At 36.6% G+C, this 20,643-nt stretch overlaps 1 protein-coding gene across 1 annotated transcript in view; it reads left to right on the forward strand.

Moving 5' to 3' along the window:
• The first annotated feature begins 3,789 nt into the window (after positions 1 to 3,789).
• Positions 3,790 to 20,643, forward strand: part of ANO3 (anoctamin 3) — a 429,104-nt gene continuing 412,250 nt past the window's right edge. The window contains exon 1 of the mRNA XM_043908234.1: positions 3,790 to 4,186. Within this exon, the coding sequence (XP_043764169.1) occupies positions 4,033 to 4,186 (154 nt within the window). The 5' untranslated portion in view covers positions 3,790 to 4,032. The remainder of the gene's footprint in view (positions 4,187 to 20,643) is intronic.

Below are 20,643 nucleotides of genomic sequence, written 5' to 3' on the forward strand. Positions count from 1 at the left end.
ATCAGTCGTGTCCAACTCTGTGCGACCCCATAGACGGCAGCCCACCAGGCTCCCCTGTCCCTGGGATTCTCCAGGCAAGAACACTGGAGTGGGTTGCCATTTCCTTCTCTAATGCATGAAAGTGAAAAGTGAAAGTGAGGTTACTCAGTTGTGTCTGACTCTTAGCGACCCCATGGACTGCAGCCTATCAGGCTCCTCCGTCCATGGAATTTTCCAGGCAAGAGTACTGGAGTGGGGTGCCATTGCTTTCTCCAAAACTGCCCTTTACTATCTACCATAACAGATATTTCGATTATTATAAAGCCCATCTTTCATGATTCTAGAACCTACTTTATTTTTCTAAATTGTATAATGTACCTTTATTTTTTTTTTTTTTGCTTTTGTCATCTCCCCAAATTTATGCCAACTATCTTTTCCTCTACCCATTTTCTCACTACTGACCTATTTATATCTCTCGTAGAAGCCTTAGCTCAAATTTTAAGAATTCATAGGTGGTAGGAGACAGGTAAGTGTTTGTATTGCTGTGAAAGCACTTCATCAGGCATTCAGAATATTACTGATACTTTCATTTTTATTATATAGCTATAGTATTTTGCTGATTTATCATTTATAATTTTTTATTGAAGGATAAATGACTTACAGGTGTACAACACAGATTCTAGATCCCCTGGAAAAGGGAATGTCAACCCACTCCAGTATTCTGGAGGAGCCTGGTGGGCTACAGTCTATGGGGTTGCAAAAGAGTTGGACAAGACTTAGCAACTAAACTGCAACAACAACAATGTATGTGTGTGTGTGTGTGTATATATTTATATATGTAATATATATTCTTTTCCAGCTTCTTTTCTGGTATAGTAATTACAAAAGATTGAGTATAATTTCTTATGCTATACAGTAAGCCCTTGTTGGTTATCTAGTTTATATATAGAAGTGCATATATGTTAATTCCAACCTCCTAATTTATCAGTCTTCCCTTTTTTCCTTTCGTAACCATAAATTTGTTTTGTATGTCTGTGAGTCTCTTTTTGTTTTACAAATAAGTTCACTTGTATCTTTTTAGGTGTCATGTATAAGTGATATGATTTTTGTCTTTGACTTCACTTAGTATGTGCATATTATAGCTTCTCAGGTGGTGATAATCTCTAGGTCCATCCATGTTGCTGCAAATGGCATTATTGTATTCTTTTTTATGGCTGAGTAGAAGAAAGTGAAGAAGAACTAAAGAGCCTCTTGATGAAAGTGAAAGAGGAGAGTGAAAAAGTTGGCTTAAAGCTCAACATTCAGAAAACTAAGATCATGGCATCCAGTCCCATCATTTCATGGCAAACATGGGGAAACAGTGGAAACAGTGGCTAACTATTTTTCTGAGCTCCAAAATGACTGCAGATGGTGATTGCAGCCATGAAATTAAAAGACGCTTACTCCTTGGAAGGAAAGTTATGACCAACCTAGACAGCATATTAAAAAGCAGAGACATTACTTTGCCAACAAAGGTCCGTCTAGTCAAGGCTATGGTTTTTCTAGTGGTCATGTATGGATGTGAGAGTTGGACCATAAGGAAAGCTGAGCACTGAAGAATTGATACTTTTGAACTGTGGTGTTGGAGAAGACTCTTGAGAAGACTCCAATGAGAAGACTCCTTGGACTGCAAGGAGATCCAACCAGTCCATCCTCAAGGAGATCAGTCCTGGGTGTTCATTGGAGGGACTGATGTTGAAGGTGAAACTCCAATACTTTGGCCACCTGATGCGAAGAGCTCACTCATTTGAAAATATCCTGATGCTGGTAAGATTGAGGGCAGGAGGAGAACGGGACGACAGAGGATGAGATGGTTGGATGGCATCACCGACTCAATGGATATGGGTTTGGGTGGACTGCGGGAGTTGGTGATGGACAGGGAGGCCTGGTGTGCTGCATTTCGTGGGGTTGCAAAGAGTCAGACACGACTGAGTGACTGAACTGAACTGAATATTCCATTTTATGTATGTACCACATCTTTTTATCCATTCATCTGTCAATGGATATTTAGGTTTTTTCCATGTCTTGGTCATTGTAAATAGTGCTACAGTGAACACTGGGGTACATGTATCTTTTTGAGGTATAGTTTTTTCCCAGATACATCCCAGGAATGGGATATCAAGATCATATGGAAACTGTATATTTTGTTTTTTAAATTGATAATTTGGTTATGCTTTCACCATTTTATCCAAGCAAAGTGTCATATAATTACCAGAGAAACTTGGTCATATTAGCCATTTCAGTCAGATTGTTCATTCCTGTTCTGGAACTGTGGTAGCTTAGGTTTGTATAGCATATTTTCTTGATGCCCATGCTGTTGGAATGATGATGATTCCATGGCTATGAACAGTAATTTATAAAAGCATGTAGAGCAGAGAGCCAGTTTTCTTTACTTGTTTGTTCAGTTACAATAATTAATGACGAGTAAGACTTGTCACTTTTTCTCCTGAATCCTTTTTATATTATAACAGCAGTGGATTTGTGAGCCTGTTATATATATTTTACTTTCTCAGAGTGCTGAACACAGAAAGTAAAATTGCCATTCCTCATGTATAGCAGCACATCTATGCCCATACCTAATACCATGGTCATAATTAAGATTTCTAGTGAATCATACCTCTCTTTTCCACTGAGACCAGATCCAGCCCCCATTCTTTCCAGTGAGGCTTCCTTGGCATTTTTGTATATAAGTTAATACCTAGTACAGGGTCAATACATACTCACTTAAATGAAGAAATAAATGGTTAAGTAATATTCCATTGTACATATATCATATTGCCTTTATCCATTTATCCATCAGTGGACATTTATATAGCTTTCATGTTTGCCTATTGTGAACAAGGAGGTGCAATATCTCTTCAAAATAGTGATTTCATTTCATTTTATCCAACCAGAGTGGAATTACCAAATTATACAGTAGTTCTATTTTTTTAATCTTTTGAGGAACCTCCATTGTGTTGTCCATAGTAGCTGTACTAATTAACATTCCCCCAACAGTACACAGTGTTCTTCCTCTTCTTTTTTTTTTTTTTTCTGAATCCTGCCTTCATGTTATTTCTTGTGTTTTTGTTTTGTTTTGTTTTTGTTTCTTTGGTAATAAGCCATTCTAATGAATGTGAAGTGGTATCTCATTGTGGTTTTATTTGCCCTTGCCTGATGATTAGCAATGTTGAACACCTTTTCACTTCCTTGTTGGTCATTTGTATATTTTCTTGGGAAGACATGCAGGTTGTTTGCCAGTTCTTTAACTGGATTCTTTTGTTGCCAAATTGTATGAATTCTTTGTTTATTTCAGATGTTATGCACTTTCAGTTAAGTGGTTTACAAATGTTTTCTCCCATTCCATAATTTGCCTTTTCATTTTGTTGATTGTATTTTTGTTGTGCAGAACTTTTTAGTTTAACTCACCATTTAATCTCCACTATCACAAGCTTATTTCAGTAAGCATGAAGACTACAGTCTCACAATCCTGACCGAGGAAATATAATTTAGAATTAACTTCCTTCCAAATTAAGACACTCCTCTGATGTGCTGCCCAGTGGAATAAAATTGCATTCTCTGACAGTACTTAGCCCCACCCAGCTGATCTTTTGTGTACAGATATGCGAAGGAGACCTAATACCAAGTTACTAAAAGCATCTCTCTGCAGCCTTGCCTGTATCTTCACTTAGCTCATTTTACTTTATGTTGCAGTCTCTCTGAGATGGGGTTAGCACTTCTATCATTTAAAGGCAGCAAGATTATCTTCAAGAAAAACAGCTCTAAAATCCATCCATCCTATTGACGTCAGTTGCTTAGGAAGGGAGTGAATACAGAAAACTTCGTAGAAAGTCAGCTCTGCATGTTTTATCTCTTTTAGATTTCCACGTGAAAACAATTACTAGAAAGCCTGGGGTTGTTGCTGATTATAAAACAGTGATTTTCCCCCTCCTGTGATTTTTAAAAATTCAGTAGTTTGAACTATCTGAATCAAAGTTTAAACTTTGATTTATATAGCTGTATAAGAATTTTGCAATGTCAACTGTGAAGTTTGAATTGGATAATCTTTCTCCTGAAGGATTCAGACATGAGCAGGCATCCAGATCAGATTTTACTTTAACCTGCTTGACTGAACTTTCTGGTGATTCTAGTCAATGGGAACTTCAGCACTCCAATTCTGTCCCTGTTGGTAAGCTAAACTTTAGATTGATATTTTGAGTATCTTAATTTACATGTGTACTTTTTAAATGCCAGATGTGTAAAAAGTAAATCTTGATGTCATTTACTTTGCAGTGGTGTAACTGATGTCAGTTTTAGTTTCTTGAGTTATTTTTTCCTGAAATATATAAATACTTTTATAGAAAAGAATAGAGGGTTTGCCAATAGAGTAAAATGTCAGAAAAAAGTTCGATGAACTAAAAAAATGTTAATGGTGAAGTAGATTTTGTTTGTCTGAACACTCAAGTCTATCATGGCTTAGTTTTGTTTGGGATGACTGATGAAATCAGGGGATTTATCCATAAACTGCAAAAAAAAAAAAAATTCCTGCCATCTTTCATTCCTCTTTTTTATTCCTGTTTCCTTTTACATAATTATATCAAGAACAATATATGCTTTGCCTCTCTTTAAGAACAAGATAGTATTCCATTTGGTTTTGTTGTTTTATTTGGATTCTGTGTGAGCTGACAGTGTTAATAGAATTTAATGTGAAGAATTTCTTTTTTGATACCTTTGGGATTCTCAGTTTTCCTTCTTGCTCTGCAATTTTGAGTAAATAATGCTAGACACTAATAGTTTGCATTCATCAAAAATTTCTGAGGGTTTCATTTGGATGAACAGCTGTGAGATGTCAATAATAAATTGTTCTTTGTAGAAAAAAACTATATAATAATACTTAAATGTTATTCTAAAGGAAAACATTATGATTTAGTTCTTTATCTTTACTCATAAAGATGACAGTGTAATATGAATGTAAAAGTTAAGCAAAGCCTTCATCACTGTGGTTGTTACTAGACATTAATCTTTGTCCAATGAAAAATATTTGCAGAAATAATAAATTCCATTTTGTAACCAGAGGATTATTCCAAGAGAATTTGGCACGTTTATTTATTTTGAGATGTTTAAAAAGAAGCTTTATGTGACTCCCAACCAATCGCTGTTTTTTTTGTTCATAGATTCTTTGTCTTCTGTGACTTGTTTTATTATACTGTAGGCAGTTCTACAGTCAGGAGATATAACAATCTTTGTAAATTTTCTTTCCGTTGTTAGAAAAGAGGTCCCCATGTTACTGCTTTTTTCTTAAATTGAGAATCTTCTTGAGCATTGAACCTACAATTTCATAAAGTGCAAAAATCAGTTCTTTATAAGTAAATGCAGCTTTAGACAGGAAACTTAGGAAAAGAAAATTTATAAACAAAGCATTTGCCAGTTCAGTCATTTTCTTTGCGAAGAATTTTATCTTATTTCATCTCTGTCATAGCACATCTGTTTGAATGGATTGAACAGTTGTCTTCATGCAGTTGAGCTGTACATCTATAGCTTAAGTGTAAACTCAGAGCCTGGAAGACACTTCCTCATTGATATCCTGGCAGTGCCTCCAATTCAAAACAACTAAGCAAAACTTCCTAAAAACTCCTCCTCCGCCTTATATTCTTTCTTCCCTTTTAGTCAATAACTGCTTAGCATATATTGTGGTATAAAGTTTGTGTTCCGTTGTATGCATATTAGTTTATTAATAATATTTGTCTTCTCTACCTCTTTGACAACCACTGTAGCTCTAGTACTCAATAGAGTGCCTGGCAATAAAAGGTTCTTGATGTGATTCCCTGCCTGCATACCTAAGGACAGAAAGATTGGCCCTCTTCATTCCCCCTAGTGCTGATCCCCCTCGAACTGATCTCACCTCCAGTTTCCTCTTAACAAGCCTCTTGCATGTTGACAGGCACATTTGTTATTTGGTTGCTCAGTCATGTCTGACTCTTTGCCACCACATGGACTGCAGCTCGCCAGGCTTCCCTGTCCTTTGCCATCTCCCAGAGCTTACTCAAACTCATCTCCACTGAGCTGGTGATGCCATGTAACCATCTCATCCTTTGTTGTCCCCTTCTCCTCTTTCCTTTGATCTGTCCCAGCATCAGGGTCTTTTCTAATGGGTTGGCTTTTCTCATCAGGTGGCAAAAGTATTGGAGCTTCAGCTTCAGCATCAGCCCTTCCAAAGAATATTCAGGGTTGATTTCCTTTAGGATTGACTGGATTGTTCTCATTGCTGTCCAAGGGACTCTCAAGAGTCTTCTCCAGCGCCACATTTCAGAAGCATCAATTCTTTGATGCTCAGCCTTCTTTAAGGCCCAACTCTCACATTCATGCATGACTACTGGAAAAACCATAGCTTTGACTATATGGACCTTTGTCGGCAAAGTAATATCTCTGTTTTTTAACATGTTGTCTGGGTTGGTCATAGCTTTTCTTCCAAGGAGCAAGCAGTCATCATCTGCACTTATTTTGGAGCCCAAGAAAATAAAGACTGCCAGTGTTTCCATGGTTTCCCCATCTATTTGCCATGAAGTGATGGGACCAGATGCCATGATCTTAGTTTTCTGAATGTTGAGCTTTAAGCCAACTTTTTCACTCTCCTCTTTCACTTTCATCAAGAGGCTCTTTAGTTCCTCTTCACTTTCTTCCATAAGGGTGGTGTCATCTGCATATCTGAGGTTATTGATATTTCTCCCAGCAATCTTGATTCCAGCTTGTGCTTCTTCCAGCCCAGCCCGATTCTCATGATATACTCTGCATGTAAGTTAAATAAGCAGGGTGACAATATACAGCCTTGACGTACTCCTTTTCCTATTTGGAACCAGTCTGTTGTTCCATGTCCAGTTCTAACTGTTGCATCTTGACCGGCATACAGGTTCCGCAGGAGGCAGATGAGGTGGTCTGGTATTCCCGTATCTTGAAGAATTTTCCACGTTTTTTTTTTGTGATCCACACAGTCAAAGGCTTTAGCATAGTCAGTGAAACAGAAATAGATATTTTTCTGGCATTCTCTTTCTTTTTTATATGATCCAACAGATGTTGGCAGTTTGATCTCTGGTTCTTCTGCCTTTTCTAAATGCAGCTTGAACATCTGGAAGTTCTCGGTTTACGTACTGTTGAAGCCTAGCTTGGAGAATTGTGAGCATTATTCTGCTAGCATGTAAAATGAGTGCAGTTGTGTGGTAGTTTGAACATTCTTTGGCATTTCTTTTCTCTGGGATTGGAATGAAAACTGACCTTTTCCAATCCTGTGGCCACTGCTGCATTTTCCGAATTTGCTGGCATATTGAGTGCAGCACTTTTAACAGCATCATCTTTTAGGATTTTAAATAGCTCGGCTGGAATTCCATCACCTCCACTAGCTTTATTCATAATGATGCTTCCTAAAGGCCCACTTTACTTCACACTCGAGGATGTCTGGCTCTAGGTGAGTGATCACACCACCTGGTTATCTGAGTCATTAAGATCTTTTTTGTAAAGTTCTTCTCTGTAGTATTTCCACCTCTTCTTAATATCTTCTGCTTCTGTTAGGTCCGTACCGTTTCTGTCCTTTTTTTTTTTTTGTCCATCTTTGCAGGAAATATTAGCTTGGTGTCTCTGATTTTCTTGAAGAGATCTCTAGTCTTTCCCATTCTATTGTTTTCCTCTGTTTCTTTGCAAGCTTAGGAAGGCTTTCTTATCTCTCCTTGGTACTCTTTGGAACTGTGCAGTCAGATGGGTATATCTTTCCTTTTCTCCTTTGCTTTTTGCTTCTCTTCTTTTCTCAGCTAATTGTAAGGCCTCCTCAGATAACCATTTTGCCTTTTTGCATTTCTTTTTCTTGGGGATGGGTTTGATCACCACCTCCTGTACAGTGTTACAAACCTCCATCTATAGTTCTTTAGGCACTCTATCAGATCTAATCCTTTGAATCTATTTGTCACTTCCACTGTTTCATCAGAAGGGATTTGATTTAGGTCATTCCTGAATGGCATAGTGATTCACTACTTTCTTCAACTTAAGAAGACAGTCACATAGTCCTTCATAAGTACAAGTCTGACCTATTTTCACCTTTGTTTATAATTTCTGTAATTCTTTGTGACCTCAGTTATAAACCTAGTGCTGTGTGATCTAAATATGTTTTTTTCCAAGACTTTTACAGCCTCATATAACCTACACATACCCAACAAGAATGTTTTTCACTTTAAAAGTGTGCATATTATTCTTTCAAAATAATTTCCAATAATTCTTTCCTTCTGCCTCTATTAAGATCTCACTGAAATAAAATACTGTTGTATCCCCAAATACCTATGATTAACTCTCTGTATAAAGGAATTTTTCCTGTTGCTAAACTTCTACAACATGTTTGTTCATTGTGTTAAAATTTTCACATTCTAATTATTTTTTTAAGTACATGTGCTCATGACTCCGCTCCTATTAGATTATGTTTCTTAAAGGTAATTGCCATTTCACAATTGTTTTTTGTGTCTGTGAATGATACACGTACAATAAATATAATTCAGTGAATTGCCAATTAGTGCCATATAGTTTGGGCTTCCCTGGTAGGTCAGCTGGTAAAAAATCTGCCTGTAATGCAGGAGACCCCTGTTCGGTTCCTGGGTCAGGCAGATACCTTGGAGAAGGCATAGGGTACCCACTCCAGTATTCCTGGGCTTCCCTGGTGGCTCAGACCTGGTGGCTCAGACCTGGTAGCTCAGACCTGGGTTCGATCCCTGGGTTGGGAAGATCCCCTGGAGGAGGGCCTGGCAACCTGCTCCACTATTCTTGCCAGGAGAATGTCATGGACAGAGAAGCCTGGCAGGCTGTGGTCCATGGGTTCGAAAAAAGTGGTATGTGACTAAGCACAGAACAGTATAGTTTATCTTCTAATGAATTTTATGTTATAGGTAGTATTTACTGAAATCAAATTATACATGTATTTTAACAGGCAAAATATGTGGAAATTATTATACAGTTTGTTGCCTGATAATAACAAGTACCTGGAATTTGTTTTTTATTTGAAATTTTAATGGAGCATTGAGCATTCTAGAATCTGTTGTGTATGATAAATCTTTTTATCCTATTTCTAATGGAGTCAAGTTGTATCCTTTCGTTCAATATATATTGATTGAATATTCATGAGAGTTAATGCTTAGATTGCCTATATGAAAATAAAAATAAGGTGATAATAGAAGTAGAGAAGAACTGTGTCCTTTTAATCTCAATGGTATGACAGTGTGCATTTTTTTTTTTTTTTTTTGGTAACTTTATTTATTTATATTTGGCTGTGCTGGATCTGGCTGGGGCAAGAGGACTCTGTCTAGTTGTGTTGCGGGTTTCTCACTGTGGCTTTTCTCCTTGCAGAGCATGGGCTCCAGGCACACGAGCTTCCGTAGTTCTGGAACATGGGCCCAGGAGTTGCAGTTCCTAGGCTCTAAAGCACAGGCTCAATAGTTGTGGCACATGGGCTTTGTTGCTCCACAGCATGTGGAATCTTCCCCGACCAGGGATTGAACCTGAGTCTATTGCATTGGGAGGTGGATACTTTACCACTGAGCCAGAAGGGAAGCCCAGCAGTGTGTTTTCAGTATGCATATGTACATACTCGTAGCATGGGAAAATAAAGTATGAAATGAATGGTAGTTCCTAGAAGATTTTGTCAGTCAGCCAGTTCAGTCAGTTCAGACAGTTCAGTCGCTCAGTCGTGTCTGACTCTTTGCACCCCCATGGACTGCACCAGGCCTCCCTGTCCATCACCAGGTCCCAGAGTTTTCTCAAACTCATGTCCATTGAGTCGGTGATGCCATCCAGCCATCTCTGTCATCCCCTTCTCCTACTGCCTTCAGTCTTTCCCAGCATCAGGGTCTTTTCAAATGAATCAGTTCTTCACGTCAAGTGGCCAAAGAATTGGAGTTTCAGCTTCAGCATCAGTCTTTCCAATGAACACTCAGGACTGATTTCTGTTAGGATTGACTAGTTGGATTTCCTTGTCGCATCCAAAGGACTCTCAAGAGTCTTTTCCAACACCACAGTTCAAAAGCATCAATTTTTCAGCGCTCAGCTTTCTTTATAGCCCAACTCTCACATCTGTACATGACTACTGGAAAAACCATAGCTTTGACTAGATGGACCTGTGTTGGCAAAGTTATGTCTCTGCTTTTTAATATGCTGTGTAGGATGATCATAACTTTTCTTCCAAGGAGCAAACATTTTTTAATTTCATGACTGCAGTCACCATCTGCAGTGATTTTGGAGCCCAAGAAAATAAAGTCTGTCACTCTTGCCACTGTTTTCCAATCTATTTGCCATGAAGTGATGGGACCAGATGCCATGATCTTAGTTTTCTGAATGTTGAATTTTAAGCCAACTTCTTCACTCTCCTTTTTCATTTTCATCTAGAGGCTCTTTAGTTCTTCTTCGCTTTCTGGCATAAGGGTGGTGTCATTTGCATATCTGAGGTTATTGATATTTCTTCTGGCAATCTTGATTCCAGTTTATGCTTCATCCAGCCCAGAGTTTCTCATGATGTACTCTGCATATAAGTTAAATAAGCAGAGTGACAATATACAGCCTTGACATACTCCTTTCCCTATTTGGAACCAATCTGTTGTTCCATGTCCAGTTCTGACTGTTGCTTCCTGACCTGCTTACAGGTTTCTCAAGAGGCAGGTCAGGTGGCCTGGTATTCCCATCTCTTTCAGAATTTTCCACAGTTTGTTGTGATTCACACAGTCAAAGGTAAACGTCTGACAAAATGTGGTCCACTGGAGAAGGGAATGGCAAACCACTTCAGTATTCTTGCCTTGAGAATCCCATGAACAGTATGAAAAGGCAAAAAGATATGACACTTAAAGATGAACTCCCCAGGTTGGTAGGTGCCCAATATGCTGCTGGAGATCAGTGGAGAAATAACTACAGAAAGAATGAAGAGATGGAGCCAAAGCAAAAACACCACCCAGTTGCGGATGTGACTGGTGATAGAAATAAAGTCCGATGCCGTAAAGAACAATATTGCATAGGAACCTAGGATGTTAGGTCCTTGAATCAAGGCAAATTAGAAGTGGTCAAACAGGAGATGGCAAGAGTGAATGTCAACATTTTAGGAATCAGCAAACTAAAATGGATTGGAATGGGTGAATTTAACTCAGATGACCATTTTATCTACTATTGTGAGCAAGAATCCTTTAGAAGAAATGGAGTAGCCATCATAGTCAACAGAAGAGTCTGAAATATAGTATTGGATGCAATCTCAAAAAAGACAGAATGATCTCTGTTTGTTTCTAAGGCAAACCATTCAACATCACAGTAATCCAAGTATGCCCCGACCAGTAATGGTGAGGAAGATTTTGTTGGTCTGTCTAAAAAGAAATACATTCCACTGTCTGCAAAAGCAGTATTTATACTTCTCACTTTTTTTTAATACCTTGAAGATAACACATACCTACAGAATTTAAATAGTTCTCACCAGTCATCTATTAGGTAGAGTTTATCTTAAACTCTGTTCACTAAGAGAATCCACATTTCAGAGAAGTAATTTATTTGGACAAAAGTCATATACATATAGGGAGAGAGTGTGTTTGTGTGTGTGTGTGTATGTTGGGGAGGTGCAGAGACAGAGGGAAGTTTAAGAGTTCTTAACCTGTTTTCTGTCTCTAGTGTTTTTTCCTTCTTAACACAAGTTGGACATTAAGTTTAAAGAAAGTCACATGGGGAACATGCTTTGTTGTGTTCCAGAAATGGATTTAATTAGTAATCAGTAATGAGTATAAATTTCCTGTCTGGACTTCAGAATGCACTTTAAATGATTTGTGAGCCGGTGAGCATTTCATCATTATGGTCATCTTGGTTATCATACTTACTGTGGTGTTAGTGACAAGCACAGATATATCATTTCCTATATATTCAAGCAGTGCTTCCTTTTATACCTATAATGTTTATATGTATATATAAAACATATAATGTTTATATATAACATACTAATGTCTGACATGACTGAGAGACTGAACTGAACTGAATGTAGCACACACACACACACACACACAGACACACACATACACAGACACACACACACACACACACTCTGGAGAAGGGAATGGCAATCCACTCCAGTATTCTTGCCTGGAGAATCCCCACAGACAGAGAAGCCTGGCGGGTCACAGTCCATGGAGTTGCAAAGAGTGGAACATGACTGAGCAGCTAACACTGCACTCCTCCACTATACACACACAAATGTATGTATTTACGTATTTAATTTCTCATGTTCAGCCCTATGGAGAGTTAGGTAATATTATTTCCATATCACACTACTAGTCAATCAACAGATATTTCCTACACCTTAAGAAATGTGTAGTGGAGTAATGGATCATTTTCTGCTGTGAGAACAGTGGTTCACATTTGACATATGTGCCAACATGAACAATAAGGAACAAATTTTATGTACATAAGTGCAAAGAGTGGTTTCCACTAATTTTAGATGTTTGTAAAATCTTCACATCTTTAATTTTCTGTAACAATCTGTTATGCATCTACAGGTTATAAAAACTTCCTTAAACCTAATTGTGTCTTTGATTATTTTGACTTTTTGGTGATTGGCTCTACTTGATAGTTAGAGACCTGCAATTTAGGAAGCAGATCATTTGTTTATGTTGTAGTTATTGTAATATAGCAGAAAGAAGACATGACTACTGCAGACTGTAGCAAACCTGGATGCAATTTTAAAGGATGTCTTCTTCCCTTGTCTATAGTGTCTGCCTGTGTGGATGTCTAGTTCTCAATTAGATTGACTTGCTGCTCTGTCTTTACATCTGTTTTCTATATCCTTGATGCTTCTGAATGTTTGCTTTTTTTGCCAGCTCCCCAGGGCCTCTTACTATTTATTATTTTTCATGAACTGTTTTTCTAGTTTCAAATTAACCTGTTTCTGTATGATGCAGACACGGCATTCCTTTAGAATTTAAGTACCTCAGTACAATTAGATAATAACCTCTTAACATAAAATCGTATATTATTGAAAAAAAGTTGTGTCAGTTATCCCAATTATGTGAAAGCAAACCAGTAAACATCCATTTGGACCAATGGGCTGCATATTGAAACAATGCTTATATAATTCACATAAGTACTGATACAAATACTTTACAGTGGTGGTAAGTATACAGTGCTAATTCTGAAGAGTTGAAGATCATTTTGTTCATCTATTATTCCTTACCAAAACCAGGTATGTCCCACTGGTAGTCATGTAACTTCCAGTGTGATAAAGTAACATTTTGATCAATGTGATCTATAATTCACTTAAAGGCCAATAGCATAAAATACATTTCAATGGTTGAAAGATTTTGGCCATGATAGATAGTAAAACTTTTTTCTAGAGTTTCATACAATGCAGTCTAATATATTCAAAAATGTATGTGATTCAACTTTGAAGAAGTTTGTTAATTTTATTTAATCTAGACTGTGCATGTTTATTAGACCCAAAACACTTTTACATAGAACATTTCCAACATCCTTCAAGATTTGCTTTGAAGATTTAAAGAATACATTATGTAACTAATGAAATAATAGGAACTCTAATAAAAAATCAGGATAGGGTCCCACTAAGTCACCTCAAAGTATGCCACCTTAGACAAGGTTTTAGCATCACTTCTGGATGATTTTCCTAATCTATACAATATCTAGAATAGATTAGTTGATCTTGAAGGCCACTGATAATTATAAAAAAGCTTAATAAAAACAGATTTAGAACATTTCCAATACACATCATTAAGCTTGGTAAAGCCAGTAATATAAAAATAGGCAAAGATAAAGTGTGTATTTATATGTAAGCTATAACAGTGAGTGTCAGCATATGTAATGAACTTCATAATTTTCAGAGCTCTCTTACATTTGAATTTTACATCTACTCTGTAGATGAAATCATTTTATTATTCCCATTTTACAAATAAAGAAAGTGCATATCTAACAGTGAAATTTTAGTAAGTGGCAAACCAAGGACTTAAATCCAGGCTTTTTCCAATTCCACATGTTATTGCCACTATGCTACTACAAGTATAAGTACCACTGTTGCTGCCATGATTATGATGAAAAGTATGAAAAACAACAGTATTTACTATGTTAATTGCTTTCCAGACACTTCCAGTCTCATTTTATTCTTCCAGTACTGTTCAGAAGAATGGAGAGATTCAATAGTATTGTAAACACCTATCATATTTCAAATATAGTTTTTCAATTAAGAATGGTTGAGCTGGTATCTTTGCAAGAAAAAATATGACAAGTAATTTGTTAAGCTAGGAATGACTACTTGGCCTACAGAAATTAACTGTTAACATGCTGGTTTTAAATAATTAGTATGTTCATTTCAAATGTGTTCTATATATTTGGTGAAGCACAGAATCTTTTAATAGTATTAATCATTTTAAATCATTTTTCCTGTCTAAATTAGGAAGCTTATTCAATTCTAATGATTTCTGATAAACTAATCCTAACTTTTGACCAACTATCATTAAATACTAGAAGCTGACATGATTGCTATACTTTAAAAAATTGCCTTTGAGTTATTTCCATAAGAGACTTGCTTCCTTCTCTAAATTTTTATTTTTAAAAAATTCAGATATCTTAGCAAGGTGCTGCCTGGTGTAGTGTGCATTTACAGTAACATTTTGAAGCAAACAAACATCCTTTCTGCTTTCTTTTGTTTGTAGCTGAGGATTAATTTGAAGTGATTTATTCAGTCATATTGATACTTAATACCAAAGATGAAAATGAGAAGCTGGGTCTCATGATTTCTCATCTATTGAATTTCACACTAAAGTAGTTATCTTCCCTCAAAGATTTCTTAGTATCATGTCTCCCTGATACCAAGTGAAAATAAATCTACTCTACTGAAGTATAACTGAGTCATAAAACAATTAATTGTTGTGCTTTCCTTAGAAAGAAGATTTTAAGGTCTCATATGATCTCAAACAAATGCTGTATTTTCAAGAGCATTGCACCATTCAGTAGTAATCAGAGGAGTAAACATAAACCCATGATAAATATTACACAGTATCCCCATCAAACCACATAATCACATACACAGGCACACATGTACATACACATTCAGTCACTGTGGTTTTTAGAGAATTTTGCTGTTATTTTTTCAGAAATGTTCTGGAACTCAGAAATGACTGACCACTCTGCTGAAATTCTAGTTATGCTAAGCATAAAAACAATCTTTTTATCATCATGGGTGGTTTGGGCTTTTATCAAATGGGCTTTTCAATGATTATTTTTTGTCTCAAAAAATTAAGAGCATGACTACTAAGGATATTCAAGGGAATCCAAAGAATAGACTCTTTGTTCTCTAACCTTGGGGTATGAGGATGAGCATACAACTAATGTCAGCCCAGAAGACTATCTCTGATCAAAAAGTAGAAGACAGGCCACTCTACAAAAAGAGTTTTGTTCAGTTAGAAGTAATTAGAGGTACTAACTTTTTTGAGATGCTTAGAACTATGACCAGCTGCCACATGACTAATTATAGTTATACCAACATCACCAACTGTTCATTTTTATTAAATGTCTGCTCTGTGTCCAACTCTCTGCCAGTCTCTGTGAGAAATGTACTTGGAAGGCCCAATGTCTGCTCTAAATTGTGCTCTCTAAATCTGGTTATGAAAAAATCCATATGTTTGATTGAAACAGGTTACTGTCTCATCCTGCCAGTGTTATTCAGGGCAGGAACCTATGAACTGGGAGGACAGTGCTTTTAGAGAGGTAGTTCTTAAAGCCAAAGTGTAGCCCACAGAGCACTCGCATTAGAATCTCGTAATACGCGAGTATTCTTGGATCCCATCCCAGACCCATTATATGTACACTCTGTCGTTATAATACAGAAATCTAGATTTTAGAACCTTCTCATATTACAACTCTATACGCCAAAGGTTGAGAACCAATGTTTTTGTCAATGGCAAAGAGAGATCTATTGGCAAAGGCCCCTTTCGGTGATCACTATGTTATAGCATTTTTTCCCAGATAATTTCTGATCATAACGATTTGCAATCAACTAGAACTCTTTTGTCAGCAACTTTTGTTTCATGGCTGTTGATCCATTTATATACTTGCCAAAGTGTCTTCCTATTTTTCTTACACCTACACATCACCCTCAGATAAATTCAGATTCACATCCTTCTAAAAAGTCCTTCTTCTCATCTTTTATATAAAATATTTCATTTTCTCTATGTTGGAGGTTCATTATACCCATTTCTATGGCACTGATTTCAATGTAAAGTGTTTACTTTTTGCATTTAATCTTGCATTTAGATGGGTGTAGCTTTCAATGTAGTTTTGTCAAATAGAGAATAAACTTCTACAAGATAAGAGACATATTGTATTTCTCTTCTCTCAAGAGGGACCAACAAAGAGCTCTGTGAAAAGAAGGACCTGCATTACTTATTCCTAATATGACTTTACAAAGATGTGCCAACTGATAGAAATCTTCACTTCCTTTGTGTAATGTTTTAATATAATTCTGATCTCCTAATGGCTCTGCTTAGGGACCTTCAGCTCATTCTGTCTCAAGAAGAGCAATCTAGGTTCATATAATATGTGTACTTTGGCTGCCCTGGTAAAATGAAAAGTTAATGCTAATGTGATGTTGTAAAATGAAATAACCCCAACAACCATCATTTTGTTAAATGCTTGCTGAAAATATTCCACTAGGAATTGAGTACATCTATTATAATTCAAAATAATGATTTAAAAAGTGGCCTTTCTTTTCCACACATAAGGGATGACATGATATTTCCCCTTCTCTGTCTGCCTTAATTCACAAAAGGATTCACTTACTTACAAAACAGAAGGAGGCTCACAGAGTTTGAAGCTGAAAAAGAGCTTATGGTTGCCAGGGGTTGGGGCGGGGGAGGTTGGGGGAAGGGATATTTCGGGACTCTGGGGTGGGCATGTACACACTGCTGTATTTAAAATGGATAATCAGTAAGTGCCTAGTATGCAGCACAGGGAACTCTGTTCAGTGTTATGTGGCAGTCCGGATGGGAGAGGGTTTGAGGGGGAATGGATACATGCGTGTGCATGGCTGAGTCCTTTCGCTGTTCACTGAAACTCTCACACAGCATTTGTTAATTGGCTATATCCCAGTACAAAATAAAAGTTTTTTTTTTTTAAAAAAGTGGCCTTTCTGATAACATACAGGGAGTGCTTATGTGGCCATTACATTAGTGCATAATAATTGGTGGAATTCACTGAAATGAATAGAGATAAAGATAGTTGCTGATATATAGATATCTCTCCTCAAATGATTTCTGGTGTCTTGTCTTCCTGATACCAGATGAAAAAAAATTTGCTTCAATTTTTTGGAATAAGTCTCAGTTCCTTGGCTTACCCAGCATTTTATTTTATTTTTTAAAATTAAGACTTGTAGTGAAATGTTTATGATAATGTTCTCAGGTTGACATAATGATACATAGCCTTAATCTTTATTCATAAAGCTCTTTCTGGAAAGCCACTGACAGGAAGCTCTCTCTAAAGTAATGGGTGTGTTCATATCTGAGGTATAGAGTCACACATGCTGCCTAATAATTGATGACCAATTACAGAAAATATACTTAGGAACTGCAGCTTGCAAGTATTATCTCTTTATAATAGATTCAAGATTTTCTTACAGTTAATCAATCTCACTTTAACTCCAATGCTCTTTTTTTTTTTTTTTTTCAAAAAAAGCAGGAGACAAAGTAGTAGGGTACAGATGTGCACTGTGAATTAATTAAGTCTGCATATATGGGTGTATTTGCATGTGTAAAGGTAGAAACAAAATTGAAAATCACTGTTTTTAGAGATATAAGCAGGAGGATAGAGGTCCAGGAGTAAACTATTCTGGAAAGAAATTTGACATTATTTTTCAGATGGATTTCAAATCACATATAGCTTTGATTCAGAAATGCAACTTCTAAGAATTTGTTTCAGATAAAATCAGGGACATACACAGAAATAATGGAGCAAAAATGCTCATTGCAGTGTTGCTCTTAATAGAGATAATGAGAACTAAGAGTCTAACAGTGTTGAATTCATTAAACAAATAAACTATAACGTATCTCCCAAGAAGGAATGTTAGAGACTCATAAAATAAGTAATGAAGAAAAAGCTGTTGGTAATGGAAAATGCTCAAGGCATAATGTTAAATGAGGTGATAAAATTACATGCAGATGTTTTATACAAGTTTTGTGTAGATATTTATAATTACATGAGATTTGAGCAAAAAATATAAGAAAACATACCAAAATAGTAAAATCTGTTAGTCCTGAGGGTTAGAATCCCAATAAAATTTACCTTTTCTTGTTGTATGCTTTCCAGACTTCCTTGATTAATCATGTATTACTTTCACAGTGATAAAAAGGAGTTACATATGAATGCATATCAGGAGTATAATCGTTTTCATATACTTAAGAAAAATGAGAAAGAGGTTACATGAAAATAGACATAGAGGGAGCTAAATTGTGCCAGAGTCCTTGGCTAAATATAGGTTTCTTAATATTTGAGAATTTTCGTCTCCATTTGACTCTCACAGCATTTCCACAACCCTCTATTCCAATCGCATCTTCATGCTGGGGCCCTAGCATAGAGGCCCACATGAAAACATTAGATGCTCAAGACACTTGTTCAAGATGTTGAGGATAGTCATCTTTAGCACTGTTTTTGCAGTCATTGTTCTCCCCAACCCTCCAAATACCTAACCTTATTTCCAACAAAACTCTTCCATATATAGAAATAGCCAGTATGCACACATCAATGGCCGTTTACCATATCCAGGTAAAACTGCAACTGGCACTTTTATGAGCTTCATTATGTTTTACTTTCTCAGAAGAAGAAATCATTTTACAACCTTTCAAGAAAGAGGATAATTCAGGGAAGACAAAGGGGCACCCAACAAACAGGTGCCCCATCTATTTAAAGGTTGGAGTTAGCAGAAAGGAAAGAAAGGGTAAATATTGATGGCTGTAGGCATCAAAATGTTTGTGGGCATCAAAAAGCTAACAATAAGAGAGAAGAGAAAGGGTCATGTATTAAAAATTGTAACAATAGCAAAAGTATGGAAATCAACAGGAAGATAATTATACAATGGAGAGAGAATATTTTTATGTATCAGGGTCTGTTGAAACACAGAGATTTGTTAGGAAGATATTTTATATCTCACAGAATCATTGAATCAAGTTGATAAACAGGCTCTAAGCTAAGTTTTCAGGAAAAAAATCATAGAAAGTACTGATGTTTAATCATGAAAAGTGAGACATAGCTGCTGTCAACTCCAAACACATGCTACTTTTGCTGATATGCCCAAAATTTCACTTCTCCTCCAACTCTGGCTCTACACAGAAAATCACTTAGTAAACAGGAAAAGTATACAGTGCTACCTTTCCAACCCAAAACTGTGCCCTAATTGGTTTCTGATTAAATCACTGCCAAACCCCTTTCACTGGGGTGGAATGAACCCCACACAGGACCCATTGCCTGAGTGGAGGCAATGCACAGATTCATCAAGAGAAGGCCACTTTGAACTTGTTTCCTCATTTGAAAAACAAGGGACTTGGAACTCTTTTCAAAGATACTTTGATTTTTTTCATAATCATTTGGTTAAAAAATAATAAGGGTCTTTGAGGGTCTACAAAGTCCTGCAAGTCATCATAAATTTGGAATATTTATTGCTTAATATAAATTTGCATGCTGGAGAAACTCATCATTGGCTTCTGATCTCCCATGTTCCTGTGGCTATGTTTTCACCCCTACTCTTGTGTCTTTTCAAAACTCATAGTGCTGCCTGACTTAGGGGTACTTTTCATCTAAACCAAGGGCATTGGAGAAACCATTACTTATCCCTTGAGTCAGCTGTGGTGGATGCTATTACTGATAGTGGCATTTTGCCTGTTCTTAGATGACCAATGAACTCTACTCTCTTGTTTCCCATATTTGTATCTTACACATTCTGAAATTTGAACTTTTTGCTTGTTTTTTGCTTTTCTTTGTGCTTTGTACTTTGCTTTTGCTTGATCTGTGCTTTTTCTTGGTTTATAATTTGAGTTCACAAAACTCAAATATACTTGTTCATGTTATCTGAAAATTCTGTGCAGAAAGTTCTTGCTTCAGTTTGTGAGTAGAAAATACAAATCATAATGATAATCTTAGATTTAATAGTTTCATTTTCTATTTCTTGTAAGTGAATCCAAAAGTTGCTAGCATTTATTTTTGTAATTTTTTGAACTGTACTAAACTGAACAACAACTTCTGATATGAGAGTTGACTACCTAGAAATGGGATTTAGCAGATAATCTGGTACCCTATATGAAGTAAAATTGTTATTCCTCATATAAAGCAATAGAGAGGGAGTCGCTTTAGACCCTAGAATCAAGGTAGAGTCCAGAGGTTGCGCTGATATTTCTTAGTTATGTGACTTAATAAAATTTCAATGAATCTCTGTGTGTTTCTGTTTCCTCATATAAGGGTGTAAAAAAAATAATCTCTACTTCACAGAATAGTTAAGAATGAGAGTGAAAGTTGGTCAGTTGTGTCCAACTCTTTGTGTCTCCATGGACTGTACAGTCCATGGAATTCTCCAGGCCAGGATACTAGAGTGAGTAGCTGTTCCCTTCTCCA

The sequence above is a fragment of the Cervus elaphus genome, chromosome 1 (assembly GCF_910594005.1).
Source record: "Cervus elaphus chromosome 1, mCerEla1.1, whole genome shotgun sequence".
In the NCBI taxonomy this organism is placed as follows: Eukaryota; Metazoa; Chordata; class Mammalia; order Artiodactyla; family Cervidae; genus Cervus; species Cervus elaphus.